The 25,846-nt window shown below is 39.6% G+C and overlaps 1 protein-coding gene across 2 annotated transcripts in view; it reads right to left on the reverse strand.

Moving 5' to 3' along the window:
* Positions 1-229: 229 nt before the first annotated feature.
* Positions 230-25,846, reverse strand: part of EPB41L4A (erythrocyte membrane protein band 4.1 like 4A) — a 411,842-nt gene continuing 386,225 nt past the window's right edge. The window contains exons 17-22 of one of the 2 annotated variants that reach the window (XM_073624611.1): positions 25,679-25,798; positions 14,769-14,816; positions 11,926-11,994; positions 10,605-10,715; positions 2,816-2,897; positions 230-1,015 (exon numbers count right to left, since the gene is read on the reverse strand). In XM_073624611.1, coding sequence (XP_073480712.1) covers positions 893-1,015; positions 2,816-2,897; positions 10,605-10,715; positions 11,926-11,994; positions 14,769-14,816; positions 25,679-25,798 — 553 coding nt within the window. In that variant the 3' untranslated portion in view covers positions 230-892. The remainder of the gene's footprint in view (positions 1,016-2,815; positions 2,898-10,604; positions 10,716-11,925; positions 11,995-14,768; positions 14,817-25,678; positions 25,799-25,846) is intronic. The other variant, XM_073624610.1, reaches the window with a different exon arrangement.

The raw sequence follows: 25,846 nt of genomic DNA on the forward strand, positions 1-25,846 counted from the left end.
CCAAGACTGCAGATAAAGAGCGAAGCAATGGATTAATTGCAGTATTTTCAATTACATTTGTTATGGTGCAGAAATACACTGATACAAGATGAAAGGAAACACTTGGGCTGGATTCACATGTATGTGAATTTGATGTGGCTAAGGCCGTATTCAATTCGCATGACAGGAGAGTGTGCGCGGCTCTCAATAAATCCATGACATTTACAACCACTCTCAGGCCTTCCTTAGCTAACATCAGGAAACACTTTTTTTGGCTAGGTGTTTATTTTTAAATACTTTGGATTCTTAATACTGCAGGAATAAAATAAATTCAAAAAACATTCTTAAAAAATCCACTTTTACAGATAACGTTCCACTTGGTATACAAGAATCTACAGGCCAAAAGCCTTGGAGCCACTAAACTCTAGACGTAGTTGTAGTAGTAGTGTGACAAACAATTGTATATTTAAAGTCCAACTTCAAAGGCTTAAAAACATCAGGTGATAGAAACAACTGACTTTCATATTTAAATGGACGCAGTGTTCAGACAATGGCAAAGGAGCAGCATGTGTAGTGATGTAGTCTATTGTAACATTGGCGGTGACGTGTGACACAAGCTTTGCTGAGATCTTCATTTTAATACTTTCTCCACAATTGACCCAATATTCCAGCTTGAACTCTTGATTTCCACACAATGAAGAATTCCAGCCTCGCTTGTATTTTTTCCATTTACAAAGTCCACCAACTTCCAGCTAAATGGCTTTGCTGTTTTATGGTCACTGTGGTTCAGTCTCTGGCAATGCCAAATAATTTAAAGTCTAAAATGTCCCATGTTGTCATGGAAATAAAGTTCCTGGATGTGCTTGATCCCCAGGGTGACATAAATAATAACCTTCAGTAAATGTGTCGAGGTTCAAGATTCTGACTTGAGGCGTAAGCTCTGCACTGTTTTTATAGTCTTTACACTGTGTTTTCCGTCTCTGCTGTGAGGGGATGCAGCAGGATCAATCAGGCTGTCCTTGGATCCATTCCTTCTCTAAAATAGAAGATAGCAAGACTGAATGCAATGTTTTACTTTGATACTGTGCACTGTGTAGTCATTTCAAAAGAAGTTCCCACACAATTTATTCATGTTTCTATACCAAACACAAACTTCTAAAATAAATTCCTACCTGCATTTCATCCCCCGGCTCCAATAAATAACAACTAAATTCCTAAAGTGCCATTTTTACAACAGCTTTGCAAACATATAATTGGAAAGTGTAAAAAATTACACGAATCAGAAGCAGTAATGCTTGTCTTTGGATATTTATCCTTACTTATATAATGCCATCAATAGAAGAGCATGGATAAAACTTGGATGAAAAAAAAAAGCAAAATCCACAATTTTAAACAGATTCGAACCTGGGATCATTTTTGGATTAGAGGAACATTCCACTTTCAAATATAACATACACTCACCAGCCACTTTTTTTAGGTACATCTGTTCAATAGCTTGGTAACACAAATTGCTAATCAGCCAATCACATGGCATCATAATGGGGAAGAAAGGAGATTTAAGTGACTTTGGACATGGCATGGTTGTTGGTGCCAGACGGCTGGTCTGAATATTTCAAAAACTGCTGATCTACTGGGATTTTACCGCACAAAAAAGAGAAAATATCCAGGGAGCGGCCATTGTGTGGACGAAAATGCCTTGTTGATGTCAGAGGAGAATGGTCAGACTGGTTTGAGATGATAGAAAGGCAACAGTAACTCAAATAACCACTCGGTATGCAGAATACCATCTCTAAATGCACAACATATCAAACCTTGAAGCAGATGGGCTACAGCAGCAGAAGACCACACCAGGTGCCACTCCTGTCAGCTAAGAACAGGAAACTGAGGCTACAATTCCCACAGGCCCACCAAAATATATAGAGGATTGGAAACACATTGCCTGGTCTGATGGGTCTCAATTTCTGATGGTAGGTTCAGAATTTGGTGTAAACAATATGAAAGCATGGATCCATCCTGCCTTGTATCAAAGGTTCAGGCTGGTGGTGGTGTTGTAATGGTGTGGGGGATATTTTCTTGGCACACTTTGGGCCCCTTAGTACCAACTGAGCATCATTTAAACGCCACGGACTACCTGAGTATTGTTGCTGACCATGTCCATCCCTTTATGACTACAGTCAGTATTCTGATGGTTACTTCCAGCAGGATAATGCACCATGTCACAAAGCTCAAATCATCTCACCACTGGTTTTATGATAATGAGTTCACTGTAATCCAATGGCCTCCACAGTCACCAGATAGATCTGCAGCCGACAAATCTGCAGCAACTGCCTAATGCCATCATGTCAATATGGACCAAAATCTCTGAGGAATGTTTCCAACATCTTGTTGAATCCATGCCAAGAAGAATTAAGGCAGTTCTGAAGGCAAACGTGGGTCCAACCTGGTACTAGCAAGGTGTACCCAATAAAGTGGCCAGTGAGTATATATCATTGCTGCACAAGATATTTTGTAATTTAAGTGCAGCTGCTATCATTTTTTACAACTGTCAAAAAAATTAAAATAAGATTACGTTTACAAAAAAATAGGCATGCCCTGCAATAGATGTTTCATTTTTGTGAGATTCTCCCTGAGACCTGTCCCCTTCTGAAGCTTTCCTCATAAGAACACTGAGATTTGCTTAGGTAGTTATAATGTAGACCCTACATTATAACTACCCACCATATATATATATATATATATATATATATATATATATATATATATATATATATCACTTTTGGGTGAATAGATCCTTTATTACTTGGATTCAAAAGCTACTTATATGCAATTTACTAACCTGCTGAGAAGAGGGACCACTGGAACAATGTGTGTCTGAGGCTCGTGTCACAGTCAGAGGAGGCACAAGATCATTTTTCGCACTGAGAAAAGAAAGCAGATTGGATGATGCTGGATAAACACGATTAGGATTTCAATCAATGTAAGTAAGGTAATGTACAAAGAAAGAAAAACAATCAGGCAAGAGTAATTTATTTTAGAAGAATGTATTACACACCAGTCTTTACCCATAGAAGGACGCTGTAATCTCTTATTATCTTAAATATTTCTGCCAGAAAATAGGCAGATCTTTTGTCCTATGTGAGGAAACAGCTGAGATTCGCTTGTGCTCAGAACAATCACTATTCACTTGTAAGGATATCACATTCCTCCAGCCTCAAAAGACCTCCCCAGCAGTTTCGGTAAACATAGCAATTTATGGGATTACAATTATGCTTTATAAACATTCATCCCTAAACTTTTTTACATTTTGCAGTGTTACAACCTAGACAATGGATTTAATTAGGATTTTATGTTACTGGTCCACAAAAAAAGGCCATAAAAATATTATTTTACAATGGAAAAACACATTCTTTGCTGCAAAACTTTTAATAGGCTTTTCACTTCTCAAAATTCATATAATTAAAGCCCACAAGGCTGTGTCCCTTTATCTCAGAATAAACAGCTGTTGCTGGGCGCCCCAATGTTTCTTAAAAAGCAAATATAAAGCAATATGAGGACCAATGAGCTATCAAAATAAGTCCAGGATAAAGTTCTAAAGGAGCACCAGTCAGACTTGACTTTGAAATATAATACTAAACTTCAACATCTCATGGAGTCCCCTTAAATCTATCATTAACAAATGGAAATATTAGAGCACAACATTTATTCGATGGAAGAAGCCTTCCATCAAAACTCAGTGACATGGTAAGGGGGAGATGAGTTTGAGAAGCAACACAAAATCCAGCAGTAACTGTGAACGAGGTGTAGAGATCCAGAGATGAGACGAGTGAAACTGTCCATGGGGAAGCGATAACTAAGATGTTCCACAAAGCTGGGCTTTATGAAAAAATGTCAAAAGTAAGACTATTGCTGAGCAAAAACCCATGTTAAATACTTTTTGGGGTTTGCTGGAAGCCATGTGGGAGAGAGCAAATATGAAAAAAATTCTCCAAGATGAGATATTGAACTTATTGGGCTTCACTCGTAAAACTGCATGTAGTAGGTAGCCAAATGGCCTCTCTCCCTGAAAACACCATCCTGAAAACACCACTCACACCATGAAGAATGGAGGTTAAACGATCCAGCATGTGGATTACTTTCATTTGCAGGGGCTGAAAAACTGTTCGGGACTGAAGGCATGAATGGAAATAAAAACTGGGTAATTCTAGAAAAAAACTTCCTATGGTTAGCAAGGGACTCAAGACTGGGGAGGAAGTTCTCCTGCCAGCAAGTTAGTGGCCCAGAGCTCTATCCAACTGCAAATGTTTGGCAATACTTAAAGGGGACTCCCTTATTAAAACCCTGCCAATGCTGTCTTAAAAAAACAAAACAAAAAAAGAAAAGGCAAACAAGTACACTTGCATAGAAATATAATTTCCCCTTTGTTTTGATAGTTTGCCACATTCCAACTTCATACAGTATGTTCCTCCTTTGCCCTGCTTATGTGTCATCATTTTTATATATGGTGATAAATAATATCAGCTTCTTCTTCGTGGTTCCTTGTTCTGGCTCACTGATGAAATCTGTGCCAGATCTTGCACATGCGCAGTATGAGGTCTGGCATGTTTTGTTCTATAACACAAATTCTGAAAAAATCAGCCTGCTTATTAGATGGAGTCGACTCTATGTGCCAGTTGCTTCGCCACATAGTATTGTAGCCTAAAATGGGAACATGTTAAGGAAGGGTGACTACATTTTTTTCCCAAGTATTTTATTTAGGACCAGGAACAGGCAGATCCGGAATAGTACATCAATAGTATATAAATATTTGCATATCCAATAGTATATTATAAAACATTTCTATACAGTAAACCAATGTTGTAACCCCACAACAATCATGAAAACAATATAAACCCATGGGCCCCTAGTACAGCTCTCGTTCTCCTCCTTCTCATCCATTCCCGAGTTATGGGCGTCATAGGTCAGCTGGGGTAAGTGACATTTAATGATACAGGAAAATGTAAAATTTAGCCTAAGGGGAAATGGGGGATGAGGGGGAAGAGAAGGATGGAAAGGGAAAGGGCTGAACTTTTGCACCTTTGGTTTTAAATGTGAGGAGATAGAATAGATAGAGGAATTAGGTAGAGAAGAATGTGATACATACATTTAGAAATGGGGGCTGGCGGAGGGGTGGATGTGTAGTGGGATTTTACATGGCCTCTTGAAGTGGCCAATTACACCTGCTGCAGGTTTGAGCGAATGCGTCAAGTCTCCATATAAGATAAAATAAAGGTATTCACAGTGCCTTGAAAAAGTATTCATACCCCTTGAAATTTTCCACATTTTGTCATGTTACAACCAAAAACGTAAATGTATTTTATTAGGATTTTATGTGATAGACCAACACAAAGTGGCGCATAATTGTGAAGTGGAAGGAAAATGATAAATGGTTTTCAAATTGTTTACAAATAAATATCTGAAAAGTGTGGTGTGCATTTGTATTCAGCACCCTTTACTCTGATACACCTAACTAAAATCTAGCGGAACCAATTGCCTTCAGAAGTCACCTATTTAGTAAATAGAGTCCACCTGTATGTAATTTAGTATAAATACAGCTGTTCTGTGAAGTCTTTAGAGGTTTGTTAGAGAACCTTAGTGAACAAACAGCATCATGAAGACCAGGGAACACACCAAACAGGTCAGGGATAAAGTTGTGGAGAAGTTTAAAGCAGGGTTAGGTTATGAAAAAAATATTCCAAGCTTTGAACATCTCACAGAGCATTGTTCAACCCCTCTTCTGAAAATGGAAAGAGTATGGCACAACTGCAAATCTACCAAGACATGGTCGTCCACCTAAACTGACAGGACAGGCAAGGAGAGCATTAATCAGAGAAGCAGCCAAGAGGCCCATGGTAACTCTGGAGGAGCTGCAGAGATCCACAACTCAGGTGGGAGAATCTGTCCACAGGACAACTATAAGTCATGCACTCCACAAATCTGGCCTTTACGGAAGAGTGGCAAGAAGAAAGTCATTGTTAAAAGAAAGCTATAAGAAGTTCCGTTTGCGGTTTGCGAGAAGCCATGTGGCGGACACAGCAAAAATGTAGAAGAAGGTGCTCTGGTCAGATCAGACCAAAATTGAACTTTTTGGCCTAAAAGCAAAACGCTATGTGTGGGGGAAAATTTACACAGCACATCACCCTGAACACACCATCCCACCGTGAAACATGTGGGGGCAGCACCATGTTGTGAGGATGCTTTTCTTCAGCAGAGACAGGGAAGCTGGTCAGAGTTGATGGGAAGATGGATGAAGCCAAATACAGGGCAAACTTAAAAGAAAACCTGTAATGCCCTGTACACACGACCGGTTTTGCCGTCTGAATAAACACTGAAGGTTTTTTGCGACGGAATTCCGCTCAAGCTTGAGCGGAATACACACAGTCACAACAAATTCCGACCCTCAAGAACACGGTGACGTACAACACGTATGACGGCACTAGAAAAAGGAAGTTCAATAGCCAGTGCGCCACCCTTTGGCTCCCTCTGCTAATCTTGTTGGAACAGCATACAGACGAGCGGTTTTTCCGATAGTAATTTGTTCCGTCGGAAAAATATAAAACATGTTCTCTATCTAAGCCCGTCTGAATTTTCGACGGAAAAAGTATGATGGGGCATACACACGGTCGGAATATACGATGAATACCTCCCATCGGACTTTTTCTGATGGAAATTCCGACCGTGTGTACGCGGCATTAGAGTCTGCAAAAGACTTGAGACTGGGGCAGAGGTTCACCTTCCAGCAGGACAACGACCCTAAACATACAGACAGAGCTACAATGGAATGGTTTAGATCAAAGCATATTCATGTGTTAGAATAGCCCAGTTACAGCCCCAGACCTAAATCCAATTGAGAATCTGTGGCAAGACTTGAAATTTGCTGTTCACAGACGCTCTCCATCCAATCTGACAGAGCTCGAGCTATTTTGCAAAGAAGAATGGGCAAAAATGTCACTCTCTAGATGTGCAGAGACATACCAAAAAAGACTTGCAGCTGTAAATGCAGCAAAAGGGGGTTCTACAAAGTACTGACTCAGGGGGGCCGAATACAAATGCACGCCACACTTTTCAAATATTTATTTGTAAAAAAAAATTTTAAACCATTTATCACTTTCCTTCCACTTCACAATTATGTGCCACTTTGTTTTGGTCTATCACATAAAATTCCAATGAAATACATTTACGTTTTTGGTTGTACCATGACAAAATGTGGAAAATGTTAAGGGGAATGAATACTTTTTCAAGGCACTTTAATTATTAATGTTGGTTAAATAGTAGGTGGCAAAAATCTTTTAACTGTTATTAGATAAGGTGCTGGGTTTGTTTATGTATTTATATATTACATTGGGCCTGGGTGTGCCCATTAGGCATCTGTGTTGTATTTTTTTTTTTTTATTTGAAACTGAATAAAAGGATTAATGATAAAAAATATATATATATATATATATATATAAAAAGTAGTTCAAATATGGGTCAAAGAAATAAACCACATAAAAAGACATATGGAGCTGCCCACTCCCTCTTTTTTTTTCTATAGAAAGACAACGAAGTAAAGGGGGAATAAGAAAAGCCAGACACGAGGGAAATGAGAGAGAGAGGAAAAAGAGAAAGAAAGAAAGAAAAAAAAAGGGGGGGGGGGGGGTGAGAGCGGTGAAGATGAAGGGTAAGGAAAGCTTAAGGTGATACCAAGTTACATAATATGGATATGTAGAGAGTAGAGACTGCCAAAAAAAATGATGGACCCATAAGAGCTTTTGCTTTTTCAGAAGGGACAAACATATTCCATAGTCTTCAGGTACTTTTCCTATTTATGCTGTGCTGTGAATATTAAATCCTCCATCTTATTGATTTCCTCCACTTTACGGAGCCAACAACTAATAGTTGGTGGTTGCTGGTTTTTCCAATTCAGGGGGATGCAAGTGTTGGCGGCATTCAATAGGTGACGTAGTATGGATTTTTTATACTTTTTCACCAGGATGGCAGAAATCAGTAAATTCCCGTATAATCTTCTGGGCCTCACTCCAGAAGTGGTCAAGCTTAGGGCAAGACCAAAAAATACCACCTTGTCAAAATTTTTGGGGGGCTACATTTAACCTACTCTGAACCATGTAGGGCTAGTGTAGTCACTGTAAACAAAAAGGAAATGTAAGGGGCAGCTATTTTAAATACAATTTTAAACATACAGGAGCAACCATGGCTAATCAAACATTTTTATATGTGCAATTACTTTTTTTGGGGGGGGGGGTTAGTGACATTTTAAGTGTCCTTTATGTTGGATGATTTCTTCAACTGATCCTTCATATCTGATTTATATTAGAAATAAAAAAGTGTGGCGCTAGTGAGTGGTGGAACTCCTGTTGCTAAACAGGTGGAAATAGTTGTTGGAGAGGAGTGAAAACACTTTCAGTGTCAGTTAGTGAAGTGAAAGCTAGTTATTATGTAAAGCATCAAAAGGAAAAAAATGAAAACTTGTATAAGTATAGTAGTGAGATACTCAGTGATAACCTATAGGTTAAATAGGAGAAAATCAAGCACTTGACACCTTATTCCAGAGGAAAAAACAAAGCAAATATCAATCAATGCAAGATATCTCAATAAGTGGTTTAACACAACTAATATTCAATGGAAATGGGGGCCAAGATGGAGGACATCGAAATCCCTAAGAGAGGACAGACATAGGTGGAAACTCAAAAGTCTCTCAAATGACAAGATGGGACAGTCCCATTCAGTCCCACAAACAACAGGGTGTCAACCGTCTTCTCCAGAGGTAATTAAAGGTTATTTAAGAGGGGTCCTGGTAAATACGCTGAATCTTGACTCGTGTGGATGATTCCCACCAGGAGAAAGGAAAAGCAAAAGGATGCCCTTACCAGATCAGGTGGACTCACAGGCCGTGGCGGTGAGTCAAACGAGCATATACCGTCAGACGGTGTAAGGTGAAGGCTTGTGGGAAGACTCGTGGAACATCTTGTCAGCAGTCCTCAACTGAAGAACCAACTTGGAGATCGAGGTCCCCAGGGTGCGGTTTCGGTCGCCAGATGACCGTTTGCTCAGAGGTCCATCGTATGTGCAAATAAGCAAGAAAAAGAGAGAAACCTCCACATAGTGTAAATCCTTAATTTGCAAAAAAGCATAAGAGCACTTTATTTGAGAAGCGTACTCCAAAAAGAATTTTTACAAACGGGGGGCAGTAAAAACTCGGCTCAATATAAAAAAACCGGCATAAAAGAAGGTATAAAAACAGCGCAGTGGATAGTGGTTGGGTATAATCATAAGGACCCGACGCGTTTCGCCTCCAAAGGCTTCTGCACCCGCACCCTGGGGACCTCGATCTCCAAGTTGGTTCTTCAGTTGAGGACTGCTGACAAGATGTTCCACGAGTCTTCCCACAAGCCTTCACCTTACACCGTCTGACGGTATATGCTCGTTTGACTCACCGCCACGGCCTGTGAGTCCACCTGATCTGGTAAGGGCATCCTTTTGCTTTTCCTTTCTCCTGGTGGGAATCATCCACACGAGTCAAGATTCAGCGTATTTACCAGGACCCCTCTTAAATAACCTTTAATTACCTCTGGAGAAGACGGTTGACACCCTGTTGTTTGTGGGACTGAATGGGACTGTCCCATCTTGTCATTTGAGAGACTTTTGAGTTTCCACCTATGTCTGTCCTCTCTTAGGGATTTCGATGTCCTCCATCTTGGCCCCCATTTCCATTGAATATTAGTTGTGTTAAACCACTTATTGAGATATCTTGCATTGATTGATATTTGCTTTGTTTTTTCCTCTGGAATAAGGTGTCAAGTGCTTGATTTTCTCCTATTTAACCTATAGGTTATCACTGAGTATCTCACTACTATACTTATACAAGTTTTCATTTTTTTCCTTTTGATGCTTTACATAATAACTAGCTTTCACTTCACTAACTGACACTGAAAGTGTTTTCACTCCTCTCCAACAACTATTTCCACCTGTTTAGCAACAGGAGTTCCACCACTCACTAGCGCCACACTTTTTTATTTCTAATTTTCATGTGCAACGGTCATATTGCTGTGTCGGCTGCTTTATTCACATCTAGGAGTTGGCGCAATTTCTACACCTTTCTTTTATATCTGATTTATATCTTCATTGTTCTAAAAAAACTAAATACCACACTAAGATATTTTATATGCATCTAAACACAGCTCCAGGTGGGATCACTCTCTGGATTCCATATCTACTTTTGGATTGTTAGATGCTGGCTCATTTCCATGTAGCTGCTCACAATTGCATCTCATGTGCAAACCACACACTGGGATACAACAACCTTGTTCTCTTTAAGAAATAACCATCAGGAACACCCTGACATTTTTCATGCTAGGGCTCATCCTAATCTTATTGGAATGGTTAAATCAGCAGTACTACTCCATAATTACTGGCTTCCTCCCTTCACCGTTAGGTAATATGAATTGTCTTCATTCTTTACCTTACTTGAATAGTAAATCAGTGGCATTTCTCCATACTGAGTGGCTTTCTCTTATCATATGAAATATTATTGTGTTTCCCAATCTTAGTGAAATAGTAAATAATCAGCACCACTACTCAGAGAAACTTACTTGACTTCTGATAGAACAGATCTTTCGCCGTCAGAGCACTGGGACCTCCTGTATTGGCGAAAACTGCGAGGGGAATGGGAGTGTCTGATACGTATGGGGTCACCTTGAGTCCTAAAGAAGATAGAAGCAAAATACCACACACATTTTTAAATGAAAATAGCCATGATCAATGTTACTTTTAAAGTGGTAGTAAACGCTGTACTACCACCTGTACCTACAGGTAAGCCTATGATAAGGCTTACCTGTAGGTACTGTGAATATCTCCTAAACTTGCACCGTTTAGGAGATATTCAGAGTGCATGCAGCCAATTACATCATCGGCACAGTGCTGGACCTTCAGAGCCTGTGCCAGAAACGGCGGCTTCCCCGCACATGCATGGGAGTGACGTCATCACGGCTCCAGCCAGAGCCCGGAAGACAGACAGAGGGACCATATCAGCCATGTTATGCCATTGCCTTGCAGGTTTTTTTCTTTTTGAACGTCAGTGGTTTACAACTGCTTCAAGTGAAAACGATTATTTACTTATTATTATTATCATCATCTTCTACTTAAAAATCTTATTTCCTGTAAAAGCCTCCCTTATTTAGAAATCCCTATTTAGAAAGCCCTGAAACTGCTGCGGGGTGCGGCCTGGGTGGAATTTTAACTGCAGCTCAGAAAACATCCAAAAATGATTTCAAACACATCCCAAATCTATTATAACTGGACTTTATACCTTTTTCAGCCTTTGTTGCATCTCAGTGCTGCTGATTGCTTGCAGCCTATTTGCAGCCACTGTTTACATGAAGTCCAGTGATGGCTGCATGGCATTTCTCAAGGTGAATTCACACATACTGCAGTGACAGATGTTTAACTGCATGATAAAATGTCTGTCACCGCAAGGACACACAGGAAACATGTCCCATTCACACTGTCCTATGTGTCCCATTCACATTGCAAAGCAGCCTCGGACTGTGCTGCAGCATGCTATGAAAAAATCCAGACATGCTGCATTTTATCTCAGCGCACCGTGCTGAATTTCATGGCAATGTACGGCAGCACTTGCTTACATTGCCACAAATGAAGTGTACGTTTTGTACACTTCAAATAAAATATGTACAAGAAAGAAAAAAAAGGGAGCTGCGTTATGCGCTGAATCGTGCACCACATTGCCCCCTACTGCAGCCGACAACGGAGACCTCTGTTGCTGTGTGAATTCACCTTTTCCTGTCTGTATATTTACATACATATAACATGATTTTGTTTGGAATTTATTTTTTTAATTCACTATAAAACAATCTGTATGAAGCAATTCGGTGTATATAAGGTGAACTGACTTACTCTATTTTCATGTATGGAATTTCCTTTAATTGTTCTTCAGATAAGCCTGAGGGATCGACAAGTTCCTTCCTGTAAAATGAACAATGTGCAGAAATCAACATTAACGGCTCTCTCTCCGTGTCAACATTCTAAATTATTACACAGCAGTTATTGAATGGAATAAAATAACTGTAAATAGAATAAAATTGGGTGCATTATGCAGTGATATTAAAGTAGAACTATGACCTTCCATAATAAATAAAATATGTAAGTACGTCTGCTCTTACAGTTTTCTCTTAGTTCCCTTGCAAAATCCCACAAATACCTTTAGCTTGTTGGTAAAGTCCTCCTACTGCAGTTTTCTGTGATGGTGTGAGAATGCTGCTGCACTGCTCCTGAATTCAGAGCAGAGTTGCCACTCTCATGTTGGCTATGCCTGCTTCCACTACAATGAGATGAGAAAACGTTTTGGGGGCATGGCTATCACGACTGCCGACTGACAAGCCTGTGTCTTGTTAATCAGCATCTAGCCATGCCTAGTCCCGCCCAATGCTTTCTGGAATGGAAGCCCTGCCTCCGTTGCGGAAACTCTCCCAATGTGATCTGCAGTGTCTGGGAAGAGGAGCATGTTAGACACAAATAAAAGCGGATTTGGCTCAGTAAGGGAAGGTAAAAAGAAGTATTTTGTATAATTTATGAGGCCTGTAAATCACATAGTAACTAGATCCTGCATTTTTTTTAGATTGTACTATAGGAGACTTTAGTTGTACTTTAGATTACTTTTTTTTTTTAATAAAAAAAAAAAACGTTTTATTGTATAAAGGTCAAAGAGAAAAAGGTACAAAGGTACAAAGAACCAGATTAGAAACAAGCCTCCGGTAGGGTATACAGTACATCAATGACCAGATATTCCAGAAATCGAACCAATATACAGAATTAGTGTTTCTTGGCAAGTTATAAATTCTACAACTTCAGCATAGGGTTTATGATGTGCATATTTCAGAAAACATAACACAAAACAAAAAAAAAAACAAACAAACTTATAAATCTATAGATTGTGTGCCGTCTCTCAAACAGGTCATACAAGTGTATGTTAGGCCTACCTCCCCATCACCATGTCCACCCACCGTTATCACTCCACTATCCAGGAAGTCTAAAACAATTTAGATTACCTTTAAACACCTGTGCAAAATTATGATGCAATCTTGTCTGGTAAACAAAAATTTCACAGTTTTTCTAACATTTATTTATTTAATATTTTAGTTGTTTTTAACACACAAATACTGTGTTCTATATAAGAAAAGTGTCTGAAGGAAAAAGTGTGTTGCTAACAGTAACTAATCAGATCAATGTAAACCCCAACAATGGTATGTTTGCTTCCTTTTGGTCTAAATATATATATATATATATATATATATATATAAATTTTTTGTTATATCAGTTTTATCTTGAGGCTTTACAATCACTTTAAGGATTCAAATGGTCTGACTGCTCTGAAAAGCCTCCCCTACAAGTCCACTCTAACACCGGACTCTCCTCTATGCTTATCGGGGCATTAATTGCAGTCATGTGCAGACCTCCTAAATGCTAGTCTATGTGAACCTTAAAAAAAGACACTGTCGCCAGACCACTCATTTCAACAACAATCTTTCCATAGAATTATACAGTATGTGTATTTAAAGCGGAACTTCAGTCTTTTTTTCATCTTTCCATCTATTAAATCTTCTGCCCTTGTTGTTTTAACTTTGGATAGTAAAACATTTTTTTTCTGCCAGTAAATACCTTATACGGCCCTCTTCCTGTTTCTTGTCTTCTCTCTCGTGAGAGTTTGCCAGGAAGGGAGGAGGGGGGGAGTGAGTCATAAGAGGGCCAATGAGAGCTGCAGAGCTGGAGGCGTGTGTCTGTGTAAATCCAGGAAGTGAACAGGCAGCAGCTTCAGCTGCCCACAGGTAAAATGGTTGCAGCCAGACTCAGTGGAGGGAGATTCCTGCAGCATATTTGGCAAGTACAGAGTCACAGTGTATATAAAATAACATGCAAAGTGGTTGGAGGGAAGCTTCAGAATGGCAAAGATGTTTTTATTACAAATTATGTGAGCAGACTGCAGTTCCTCTTTAACATACTGTATTCTAGACACCTTATTTCCTGTAAAAGCTTCTCTTATTTACACATCCCAAAGCCTTGAGACTGCTGTGGGGTGCCGCCTTGGAGAAATTATAACTGCAGCTCAGAAAACATGAAAAAAATTATTTCAAACACATCCCAAAATGAATACAAAGAGACTTTAAACACAGGAGTCTGTGCCTGTTTTACTAAAAATATACACTGCTTTTCTTTGGCAGTCACATAGATGTAAACCACCGAATGGCATTTAGTTTGCTAAATCACTGTTCATCATAAACAACTGCCATTTTTTAAATACTGTTTTCAGCCTTTCTTGCATCTCAGTGCTGCTGATTCCTTGCAGCCTATTTACAGCCACTGTTTACAGGCAGTCTAGTGATGGCTGCATGGCATTTCTCAGGCAGGTTTACTAATGATGACAACAGTTTTGAATAAGGATCTGGTATGGATTCTGGGGGGACCCCACACCATTTTTTTAACATTTTGGCAGGGAACCCCCCTCCCAAAATGTTAAAAAAAATGGTGTGGGGTCCCCCCAGAATCCATACCAGATCCTTATTCAAAACTGTTGTCATCATTAGTAAACCTTAAAACGCTTAGGTCTGGTATGGATTCAGGAGGGGGAGCTCCACATCGTTTTTTAATTCGGCGTGGGGTTCCCCTTATAATCCAATGCAGACCTAAAAGGACTGTTTGTTTAGAAGGCTTATATTTCACCAATGAAAACAATAACTACTTACTGAATATGTTTCCATAATGCTTCTTTGGCCTGAACATCTGGGCTCCGCCTGAATTATAATAATAGAAAAAAAAATAAATAAATAAATAAAGCTATTTTCTCAATTATACATGGTTTATATGAATGAAGGGAACAACACAGAAAAGAGGCTATGGTATATATATATATATATATATATATATATATATATATATATACACACACACACACACAGTGGATATAAAAAGTCTACACACCCCTGTTAAAATGTCAGTTTTCTGTGATGTAAAAAAATGAGACAAAGATAAATAATTTCAGAACTTTTTCCACCTTTAATGTGACCTATAAACTGTACAACTCAGTTGAACAACAAACTGAAATCTTTTAGGTTGGGGGGGAAGTAAAAATAAAAAAAAATGCCCACTCTTCTTTGCAAAAACACTCCAAATCTGTCAGATTGTGAGGGCATCTCCTGTGCACAGCCCTCTTCAGATCACCCCACAGATTTTCAATTGGATTCAGGTCTGAGCTTTAATCTCCTTCTGGTGAAGCCACTCCTTTGTTGATTTGGATATACTGTATGCTTTGGGTCGTTGTCATGCTTAAAGCCTGAAGGTTTTGTGCCAATATTGACTGGTATTTGGAACTGTTCATAATTCCCTCTACCTTGACTAAGGCCCCTGTTCCAGCTGAAGAAAAACAGCCCCAAAGCATGATGCTGTCATTACCTTGCTTCACGGTGGGCATGGTGTTCTTTTGGTGATGTGCAGTGTTGTTTTTGCTCCAAACATTTCTTTTTGGAATTATGGCCAAAAAGTTCAACCTTGGTTTCCTCAGACCATAACACATTTTCCCACATGCTTTTGGGAGACTTCAGATGTGTTTTTGCAAAATTTAGCCGGGCTTGGATGTTTTTCTTTGTAAGAAAAAGCTCCCGTCTTGCCACTCTACCCCCATAGGCCAGACATATGAAGAATACGGGAGATTGATGTCACATGTACCACACAGCCAGTACTTGCCAAATATTCCTGCAGCTCCTTTAATGTTGCTGTAGGCCTCTTGGCAGCCTCCCTGACCAGTTTTCTTCTCGTCTTCTCATCAATTTTGGAAGGACATTCAGTTCTTAGTAATGTCACTGTTGTGCCATATTTTCCTCCACTTGATGGTGACTGTCTTCACCGTGTTCCATGGTATATCTAATGCCTTGGAAATTCTTTCGTACCCTTCTCCTGACTGATACCTTTTACCAATGAGATTCCTCTGATGCTTTGGAAGCTCTCTGAGGACCATGGCATTTGCTGTAGGATGTGACTAAGAAAATGTCAGAAAATACCTACTAGAACAACTGAACTTTATTTGGGGTTAATCAGAGGCACTTTAAATGATGGCTGGTGTGTACTGACTCTTATTTAACATGAGTTTGAATGTGATTGCTTAATTCTGAAGACAGCTACATCCCCAGTTAAAACTTATTAGTTACACTTATGCAAGCACATTATTTTAGTTATTCATTTTTACTTCCCCCTAAAGATTTCAGTTTGTTTTTTAATTGAGCTGTACAGTTTATAGGTCACATTCAAGGTGGAAAAAGTTCTGAAATTATTTATCTATCTTTGTCTAATTTTTTTATATCACAGAAACCTGACATTTTAACAAGGGTGTGTAGACTTTTTATATCCACTGTGTATATATGTCTATCAGAAACAGGTGAGGTGAAGAGCACTAAGACCCCATTCACACAGGGGCAACACGACTTGCCGGTCGCCTCAGCGAGGCGACCTGCAAACGAATGGCCGGGCGACTTGCAAAACGACTTCTGCATAGAAGTCTATGCAAGTCGCCCCAAGTCGCCCCCGAAGTCGTACAGGAACCTTTTTCTAAGTCGGAGCGACTTGCGTCGCTCCCCTTAGAACGGCTCCATAGTACAGAATGGGAGGCGACTTGTCAGGCGACTAGGTCGCCTGACAAGTCGTCCCTGTGTGAATGGGGTCTCAGTGAGTCCCTGTGTGCAACGCAATCAGACCATCCCACTGGTCATATATAGAGAAAACATTTGAAGGATTGCTGTACCAACAGTTATTAAAATAAATGACATATTCTTTAAAGATAAAGTATTGAGAAAAAAATAAATGACATACAAAAAAGTCCATCAAGGGTATACTATCATATAATGGAATACCCTTGATGGACTTTTTTGTATGTCATTTATTTTAATAAATGTTGGAGCAGCAATCCTTCAAATTCTTTCTCTCTCTCTATATCTACATCTATATTTATATCTATATATATATATATATATATATATACACAGCGGGTAAAATAAGTATTGAACGCGTCACCATTATTCTAGGTAAATATATTTCTAATGGTGCTATTGACATGAAATTTTTATCATGTCGGTAACAACCCATGCAATCCATACATACAAAGAAAGCAAAACAAATAAGTTCAGAAATTAAGTTATCTGTAATAAAATGGAATGACACAGGGAAAAAGTACTGAACACATGAAGAAGAAAGGGAGATGCAAAAAGGCATGAAATGCCAAGGCACTGGCTGAAACCTATCAGTAATTAGAAAGCAATCCTGCCACTTGTCAGTGGAAATTAATATCAGCTTGTTCAGTCTCAACTGATGGCCTATAAAAAGGTGTCTCATAACCAAGGTGTCACACAAGAAACATCTCATGATGAGTAAAAGCAAAGAGCTCTCTCAAGACCTTTGCATCCTTATTGTTGCAAAACATACCGATGGCATTGGTTACAGAAGGATTTCTAAACTTCTGAATGTTCCAGTGAAAACTGTTAGGGCCATAATCCGAAAGTGGAAAAAACATGATTTCACCATAAACCATAAAGCAAATAAAGCTGCTAGAATGACCCAGCCAATCACCTGACTTGAATCCAAAAGAAAATCTATGGAAAGAACTGTTTGTGTGGAAGAATGGGCCAAAATAACACCTTAGCAATGCACACGACTAGTTTCTCCTTATAGGAGGCATCTTGAAGCTGTCATTACCAACAAAGGATTTTGTATGAAGTATTAAATACATTACAGTTAGCGTGTTCAATACTTTTTCCCTGTGTTATTCCATTTTATTACACATAACCTAATTTCTGAACTTGTTTGTTCTGGTTTCTTTGTATGTATGTATGTATGTGATTCATCGTTTGTTACTGACATGTGGTGAAAATGTGATGTCAATAGCATCTTTAGAAATATATTTACTAGGGTTGCACCAATACTAGTATCAGTATCGGTGCAGATACAGAGTATTTGCACAAGTATCGGTACTCGTGCAAATGCACCGATACCTGAAACCGATCATTTCAGGCTCGGCTCTTTGAGCTGTCAGTGGGTCTCCCCAGTGTTAAAGAAGTCTGGTAATTGGAGCTGTCAAAAAAAAAAAAAGCAGCCGACAATGTTTATTACCAACATTGCTCAGTCCTGAAACACTAAAATAAAAAGAAACATTGTTTCTTTTTGTATATTTCTGTTTAACCCCTTAATAACCCTTAATTTATTCTAATCAACCTTAATTAACTCCCTATTCTCCTCCATTTAATTATTATTTTCCTGCTTTTTTCTTTTGTTCACGTCTATTTTATAAACAATTAAAACTTTTTTTGATAGCTTTGGTAGTTAAATTTTTTTACACATATACATTAACATACATTTACACATTTCATGTTGAAAAAGCGCTAAATTAAAAAAAAAATCAATTTATTTCATTTGTAAATAACTTTTCAATGCTATGTACCATTGCTGACAGCTGAAGTTAACACAAAACAGTTGCGGTAGGTATCAGTAATTGGTATCCGCGAGTACTAAAAAAAAAAGCATCGGTACTTGTACTCATTGTAAAAAAAAATGGTATCGGTGCATCCCTAATATTTACCTAGAAAATTGTGACGTGTTTAATACTTATTTTACCCGCTGTATATAGAGAGAAAGAGAGAAGCTAAATTTCCATCTATGAGTTTGCGCATGTTTGGCTTGTATCTGTTTTTTTTAAATCCCTTTTGTGACGTTCGTGTGATCTATAAGCTCTGGCTCCCCGTGTCAGTGGCTGCTATGGCTGATGGAAGGGAACACCGACAACTGGGGGTGGTATGGCAAATAAAACCAGCAGGTGCCGTCTTGGCACTGGAAATCCAACCCCGTCGTCAAACTACTTGCTGACATGAGGGAGTCAAAGCTTACTTATTTTAGCCTTACTTCCACTTTAATGATGTGTACATATATGTTAATGGGCCCTACATCTGCATTTTGCATAGTTGACTTTAAATATACAGTATAGTAAGATTCCCCTGCAGTTTTCAGTCTCACTATTCAGATGCAATGTCATGAACATTGCTTCTGAATAGTGCAATCTCCTCCAATTCTCCTGCCACCTCTGTTTGAAGCTGAACTTCAGATACTCTTACACTCAACCCAGGCTATATGCCTACAACCAAATGAATGGATATAGGTTGACAGCTAATCTAACAGTATATCCACCTTTTGGCAAAAATTTGTTGTAGGAATCAGCACTGGTTCTGCTATGGAGTTTAGACGGCACCAAACTTTATGGGAAATTTATTGGACAGACTGCTAAATGTATTTGGAAAATGGCCAATAAGGTCAGCCAGTCATCTAGTGGGATCCAGTCCAGTAAAGGCACACTCATCTGTATAAATGGTCCTTTTGATGTTGATGCCAAGTAGCAATCAATGCTTCTATTTGGCAGATCATGTAAAGCCTGTAAAAATCCTAATTAAAGAAACATCATAGTCTTGTCTAAAATGTGTATAAGAGCAATTGAAAAGAAATAATATACTTTAGCCTTTACCACAGAAGCTAGAATTGTAAAACAAAGTCAGCGTGTAGCACAATTGAACGTGACAAAACTAAACAATCTAATTACAAGCAAACGGAGCAGGACAACCCAACTACTGGGCCAGAATGACCATGGCAAAATGAGCAAACAAAATTACCACTCTCTGCATAGTAGCTGTTATTCTCTGCTTGTTTTTACATACTGTACATGCATGCATAGTTACATAGTAGCTGAGGTTGAAAAAAGACACAAGTCCATCAAATCCAACCTATGTGTGTGATTATCTGTCAGTATTACATTGTATATCCCTGTATATTGCGGTCGTTCAGGCGCTTATCTAATAGTTTTTTGAAACTATCGATGCTCCCCGCTGAGACCACCGCCTGTGGAAGGGAATTCCACATCCTTGCCACTCTAATGCCCTGTACGCACGGTCGGATATTCTGACGGAAAATGTGTGATAGGCCCTTGTTGTCGGAAATTCCGACCGTGTGTAGGCTCCATCACACATTTTCCATCGGAATTTCCGACACACAAAGTTTGAGAGCTTGCTATAAAATTTTCCAACAACAAAATCTGTTGTTGGAAATTCCGACCGTGTGTACACAAATCCGACGCACAAAGTGCCACGCATGCTCAAAATAAATTAAGAGACAAAAGCTATTGGCTACTGCCCCGTTTATAGTCCCAACGTACGTGTTTTACATCACCGCGTTCAGAACGATCGGATTTTCCGACAACTTTGTGCGTGTATGCAAGACAAGTTTGAGCCAACATCCGTCGGAAAAAATCCATGAATTTTGTTGTCGGAATGTCCGATCAATGTCCGACCGTGCGTACGAGGCATTACAGTAAAGAACCCTCTACGTAGTTTAAGGTTAAACCCCTTTTCTTCTAATTTTAATGAGTGGCCACGTGTCTTGTTAAACTCCCTTAACAAGACACATGGCCCCTATTGTGGGGTCACCAGTACGGTATTTGTAAATTGAAATCATATCCTCTCTCAAGCGTCTCTTCTCCAGAGAGAATAAGTTCAGTGCTCGCAACCTTTCCTCATAACTAATATCTTCCAGAACCTTTATTAGCTTTGTTGCCCTTCTTTGTACTCACTCCATTTCCAGTACATCCTTCCTGAGGACTGGGGCCCAGAACTGGACAGCATACTCTAGGTGCGGCCGAACCAGAGTCTTGTAGAGCGGGAGAATTATCGTTTTATCGAATTGATCCCCTTTTTAATGCATGCCAATATTGTGTTTGCTTTGTTAGTAGCAGCTTGGCATTGCATGCCATTGCTGAGCCTATTATCTACTAGGACCCCCAGGTCCTTTTCCATCCTAGATTCCTCCAGAGGTTCTCCCCCCAATGTATAGATTGCATTCATATTTTTGCCACCCAACTGCATTATTTTTATTATACAATTTATAGGCTGCGCTGCTAGTACCAAAGCATGATCATATTAGTTGAAAACACCATGATTATGGATGAACACAAGTGAATTGTTTCATAACAAAAAATATGCACATAAATCACATGCAAAAAGTGATAAGTGAAAAATTCAGTGAACAAAACGATAAAAATAAGTCCATATAGTCATAGATTGAAATAAACTGGAAATCTTGTGGGTGTAGAAAATGATTGGATAGAGGGAGAAAGACACCCTTCCTTCAAGTGATATAAAGGTTATCTCCGTAGGGAGCGTGATGTTAAAAAGAAGTTCCTCCACCTCAAGTAAGGTAAGCCCCTTACCAGATCCAAAGATCTCCTGTCAGAGAGATCATGCACACATGTGGCTGTGTCCCCCAGCCACTGGGTCTCTGTCAGTGCGTAGATCAAAAGCCACCTCTCCAGGGAATCAGCTTAAAAGGTGATTTATCCGCTCACAGACCATAGATAACATTCCAGTTGGCAGGTGTGGAAAGCTTCAATGGAGGACGGTGTTCCTTCTTTGCTGTCCTCTCACAAGCTAAGCTTGTGGAAAGCTTCAATGGAGGACGGTGTTCCTTCTTTGCTGTCCTCTCACAAGCTAAGCTTGTGAGAGGACAGCAAAGAAGGAACACCGTCCTCCATTGAAGCTTTCCACACCTGCCAACTGGAATGTTATCTATGGTCTGTGAGCGGATAAATCACCTTTTAAGCTGATTCCCTGGAGAGGTGGCTTTTGATCTACGCACTGACAGAGACCCAGTGGCTGGGGGACACAGCCATATGTGTGCATGATCTCTCTGACAGGAGATCTTTGGATCTGGTAAGGGGCTTACCTTACTTGAGGTGGAGGAACTTCTTTTTAACATCACGCTCCCTACGGAGATAACCTTTATATCACTTGAAGGAAGGGTGTCTTTCTCCCTCTATCCAATCATTTTCTACACCCACAAGATTTCCAGTTTATTTCAATCTATGACTATATGGACTTATTTTTATCGTTTTGTTCACTGAATTTTTCACTTATCACTTTTTGCATGTGATTTATGTGCATATTTTTTGTTATGAAACAATTCACTTGTGTTCATCCATAATCATGGTGTTTTCAACTAATATGATCATGCTTTGGTACTAGCAGCGCAGCCTATAAATTGTATAGTTAATTAGGTGGAGGTTGTTTCACATCTAAGGTTGCAGCAGCATTTTACATTTCAATTTTTGTTTGCGATATTTGTTTTTTATCTAACACATGTGGGGATCATTTCCACTTATGGGATAGCGCAGTATTTTTTACGATATTACAACTGCATTATTTTACATTTTTCCACATTAAACCTCATTTGCCATGTAGTTGCCCACCCCATTCATTTGTTCAGATCTTTTTGCAAGGTTTCCACATCCTGCGGAGAAGTTATTGCCCTGCTTAGCTTAGTATCGTCCGCAAATGCAGAGATTGAACTCTTTACCCCATCCTCCAGGTTGTTTATGAACAAATTAAATAACACTGGTCCCAGCACAGAACCCTGGGGGACCCCACTATTCACCCTTGACCATTCCGAGTACTCCCCATTTATCACCACCCTCTGAACTCGCACTTGTAGCCAGTTTTCAATCCATGTACCCACCCTATTGTCCATGCCAACTGACCTTATTTTGTACAGTAAACGTTTATGGGGAACTGTGTTAAATGCTTTTGCAAAATCCAGATACACCATGTCTACGGGCCTTCCTTTATCTAGATGGCAACTCACCTCCTCATAGAAGGTTAGTAGATTGGTTTGGCAAGAACAATTCTTCATGAATCCATGCTGATTACTGCTAATGATACCGTTCTCATTACTAAAACTTTGTATATGGTCCCTTATCATCCCTTCCAAGAGCTTGCATACTATTGAGGTTAGGCTAACTGATCTGTAATTCCCAGGGATGTATTTTGGGCCCTTTTTAAATATTGGTGCTACATTGGCTTTTCTCCAATCAGCTGGTACCATTCCAGTCAGTAGACTGTCAGTATAAATTAGGAAAAATGGTCTGGCAATTACTTGAGTGAATTACAGCTTTAAAGAATCAGTCCCCAAAATACAGTGGAACCTCGGATTGCGAGTAACGCGGTTAACAAGCGTTTCGCAATACGAGCACTGTATTTTTAAAAATCGTAACTCGGTTTGTGAGTGTTTTCTTGCAAAACGAGCAAGATTCTGGCCAAAGCGGTGTGCAGTACTGCTTTTGGCCTGCGGTGGGGGGGTGCCGAAGCCGAGCAGAGCCGAACGTCACGTTCGGAAATGCACGGAAAGACCCGAGTACAGCACGGCTGACCTTGGCAAATCTCGGGTAGGAATTCTTTCCGAGGTTTGCCGAGGTCAGCCGAAGTGCTTCAGGCCTTTTCGGCCGTTTTCCATGCTCTCTGGCTGCATGCGGTATTGCATCCCATTGAAGTTAATGCAGAACAAATTATTTTTGTTTCCATTGATTCCAATGGGAAAACTCGCTTTGATATGCGAGTACTTTGGATTACGAGCATACTCCTGGAACGGATTATGCTCGTAATCCGAGGTTCCACTGTAACTACCAAACTGTAAATTCATGCTAACAGTTAAATACAGAGCTTAAAACATATTTGTGATCTGTTATATTGCAGGACTTGTAATTTAGTTCAAGCAGCCTTGTGATTCCCACAAGGACAACTGTAGAGAATTTCAATTGCTTGGCAGGTAACCATTTACATGTGTTATTCAGCTGTATATTTAGCTATCAACCTAAAGGTATGCTTTAAATGAACACCAAGGTTGATTTACTAAAGGAACGGAGCATATGCACATGATTCAGTATACAGTGTTTTTGCTTTACTAAAGGCAAATAGGCTGTTCACTTTGCAAGGGAATTTTATCCAGAGCTTAGTGAATGCGGTGATGCCTGCTGACTTCTATCATCCAATTATGTGCAAGCAAAATGCCGTTTTTTTTCTACTTGCACAGGATTGGGATTTATTCGCAAAGTGAAACCTCACCACATTCACCTGTGAAGTGCAACTTCCCTTAAAAAGTGAACAACCTATTTGCCTTTAGTATATTTACCCCATCGCCATTAAAAGTGAAGTAAGGGATTTTATTTTTTTAAGAATCATACTTACCTAGGTGGATGCTGCATCTGTCCCCTGCCGGCTCTAAGAATGAGAACCGAACAATCAAACACCGCCAAACGCTCATTTCTGCCAGTCACCACTGTCTGCTTTTTCACTCCCCGGGCTCACTGGAGCACTGGGTTGTGGAGTGGGCAGGAGCGGCTGGCTCTGGCTTTCAGCAGTTCACTGAGAGGCTGGTGGCGGTCCAGGGTTGTGGGCGGACCCCGAACATATTGTTGCGATCTTTCCCCAGCCTGGACCGGCTCTGTGACATCATCTGCTGTCTGCTGAATAAGGGTCACAGGAGTGCAGAACAAACTAGTTTGGCTGTACTTCTCCTTTAAATTAAAAATGTAAATGTAACATGTCACTAGTGTTTCTTCTGGCGCTCTAAAGGGACACACTTGTGACATAGAGGCTCAGTGGCAAGAGCCAGATCCCACAGCAGGAGCACACCAAACACAAATACATCTGGAATTGTTAGATGCTAAAGACTATACCTCTACATCTAGATCTACAATCAGAAGCAACGTAGGCCATACAGGTAAATTATATAGCATATGCTTTCATTGCTTGCATTTTTTTAATATGAGTACTGTGTGTTATTTTTGTTTTTTAGTAAACCTGTACTAACTCCCTATCAAGTTTTGCAGAAGGCACCCTAAGGTATATGCGTCTAACTGCTCAGTACTTCTGGCAGTCTGCCATTCCTGCCCTCTCAAAAAACTAATTTGCAGATAAAGGGTACTTCTGCACATGCCCCTACTTAGGAAAGTGTGGCACTTGGTGATAAATAAACCTAGTGCTGCCACATGCAAAGAGTGACTTGCCCTGTGCAAATACAGATGTTCAATTGCTGCAAATTACACAGGATTTTTGGGAGAACTGTAATAGTGGACTGGACAGGCCAAAAGTGCTGAGCTGGTAGGAGTGGGCATCTTAAAGGGTGTCCATTATGAAAAGATTCATGATTTCTAATACTCAGGCAGGAGTACAATATAACGTGTAATGTATTACTGAAAAAATATATCGTAACGTCTAATATTCTGTCTATGAAAAAATGGTTCCTTTTTAATACAGTTCATCATAAAGTAAGACCACCTGTTCCCTAATTACAGGGTCACATGTAATTAAAAATGACAGGTCTGTGATCACCTGTTGACAGGGGAGGACCATGTTGAATTTAGAGGAAGCTACATTTTTGTGCCTATACATGTTCAAATATAGAGGAGCATGTCCCTGCCAATATCAACACAGAGAAGGTAGTCAATTACATTTTTGCATAGATTGCCTAGTACATGTATTCACACGTCTTATGCAGATACTGGCAGTTACATAAATGTGTCAAAGAAAGTGCAAATATATTATACGATTGTCCTAATGTACAGTGTATCATTGGGGGTCATGTATCTATCCTGAGCAAGTACAATGATTTTGTTTAGTGAATTAAAGCATCCTTTAATTTAAATACGTTTTGACAATCACAGAAAACTTGAAATCATATGAAGATTTTAAAAACACAAGTGAACTTTCTGCAAGCTCTAAATGAAGCTAGAATACACTTAACGTACGATCGAGATCGATGTCTGGATCTCCTGTAGTTTGGGTCAGCCTGGTTCTTTTCCTTTTGTCTTCTTAAAACAGCTTCCCACTGTGGGGCAGAATCCACCATGTCATTTTCTTGCCGTAACCTGCAATAAAAATATTCTTTATGTTTTCAGTGAAGCGCGTGCAAGTGC

The sequence above is a fragment of the Aquarana catesbeiana genome, linkage group LG01 (assembly GCF_042186555.1).
Source record: "Aquarana catesbeiana isolate 2022-GZ linkage group LG01, ASM4218655v1, whole genome shotgun sequence".
NCBI classification, from domain to species: Eukaryota; Metazoa; Chordata; class Amphibia; order Anura; family Ranidae; genus Aquarana; species Aquarana catesbeiana.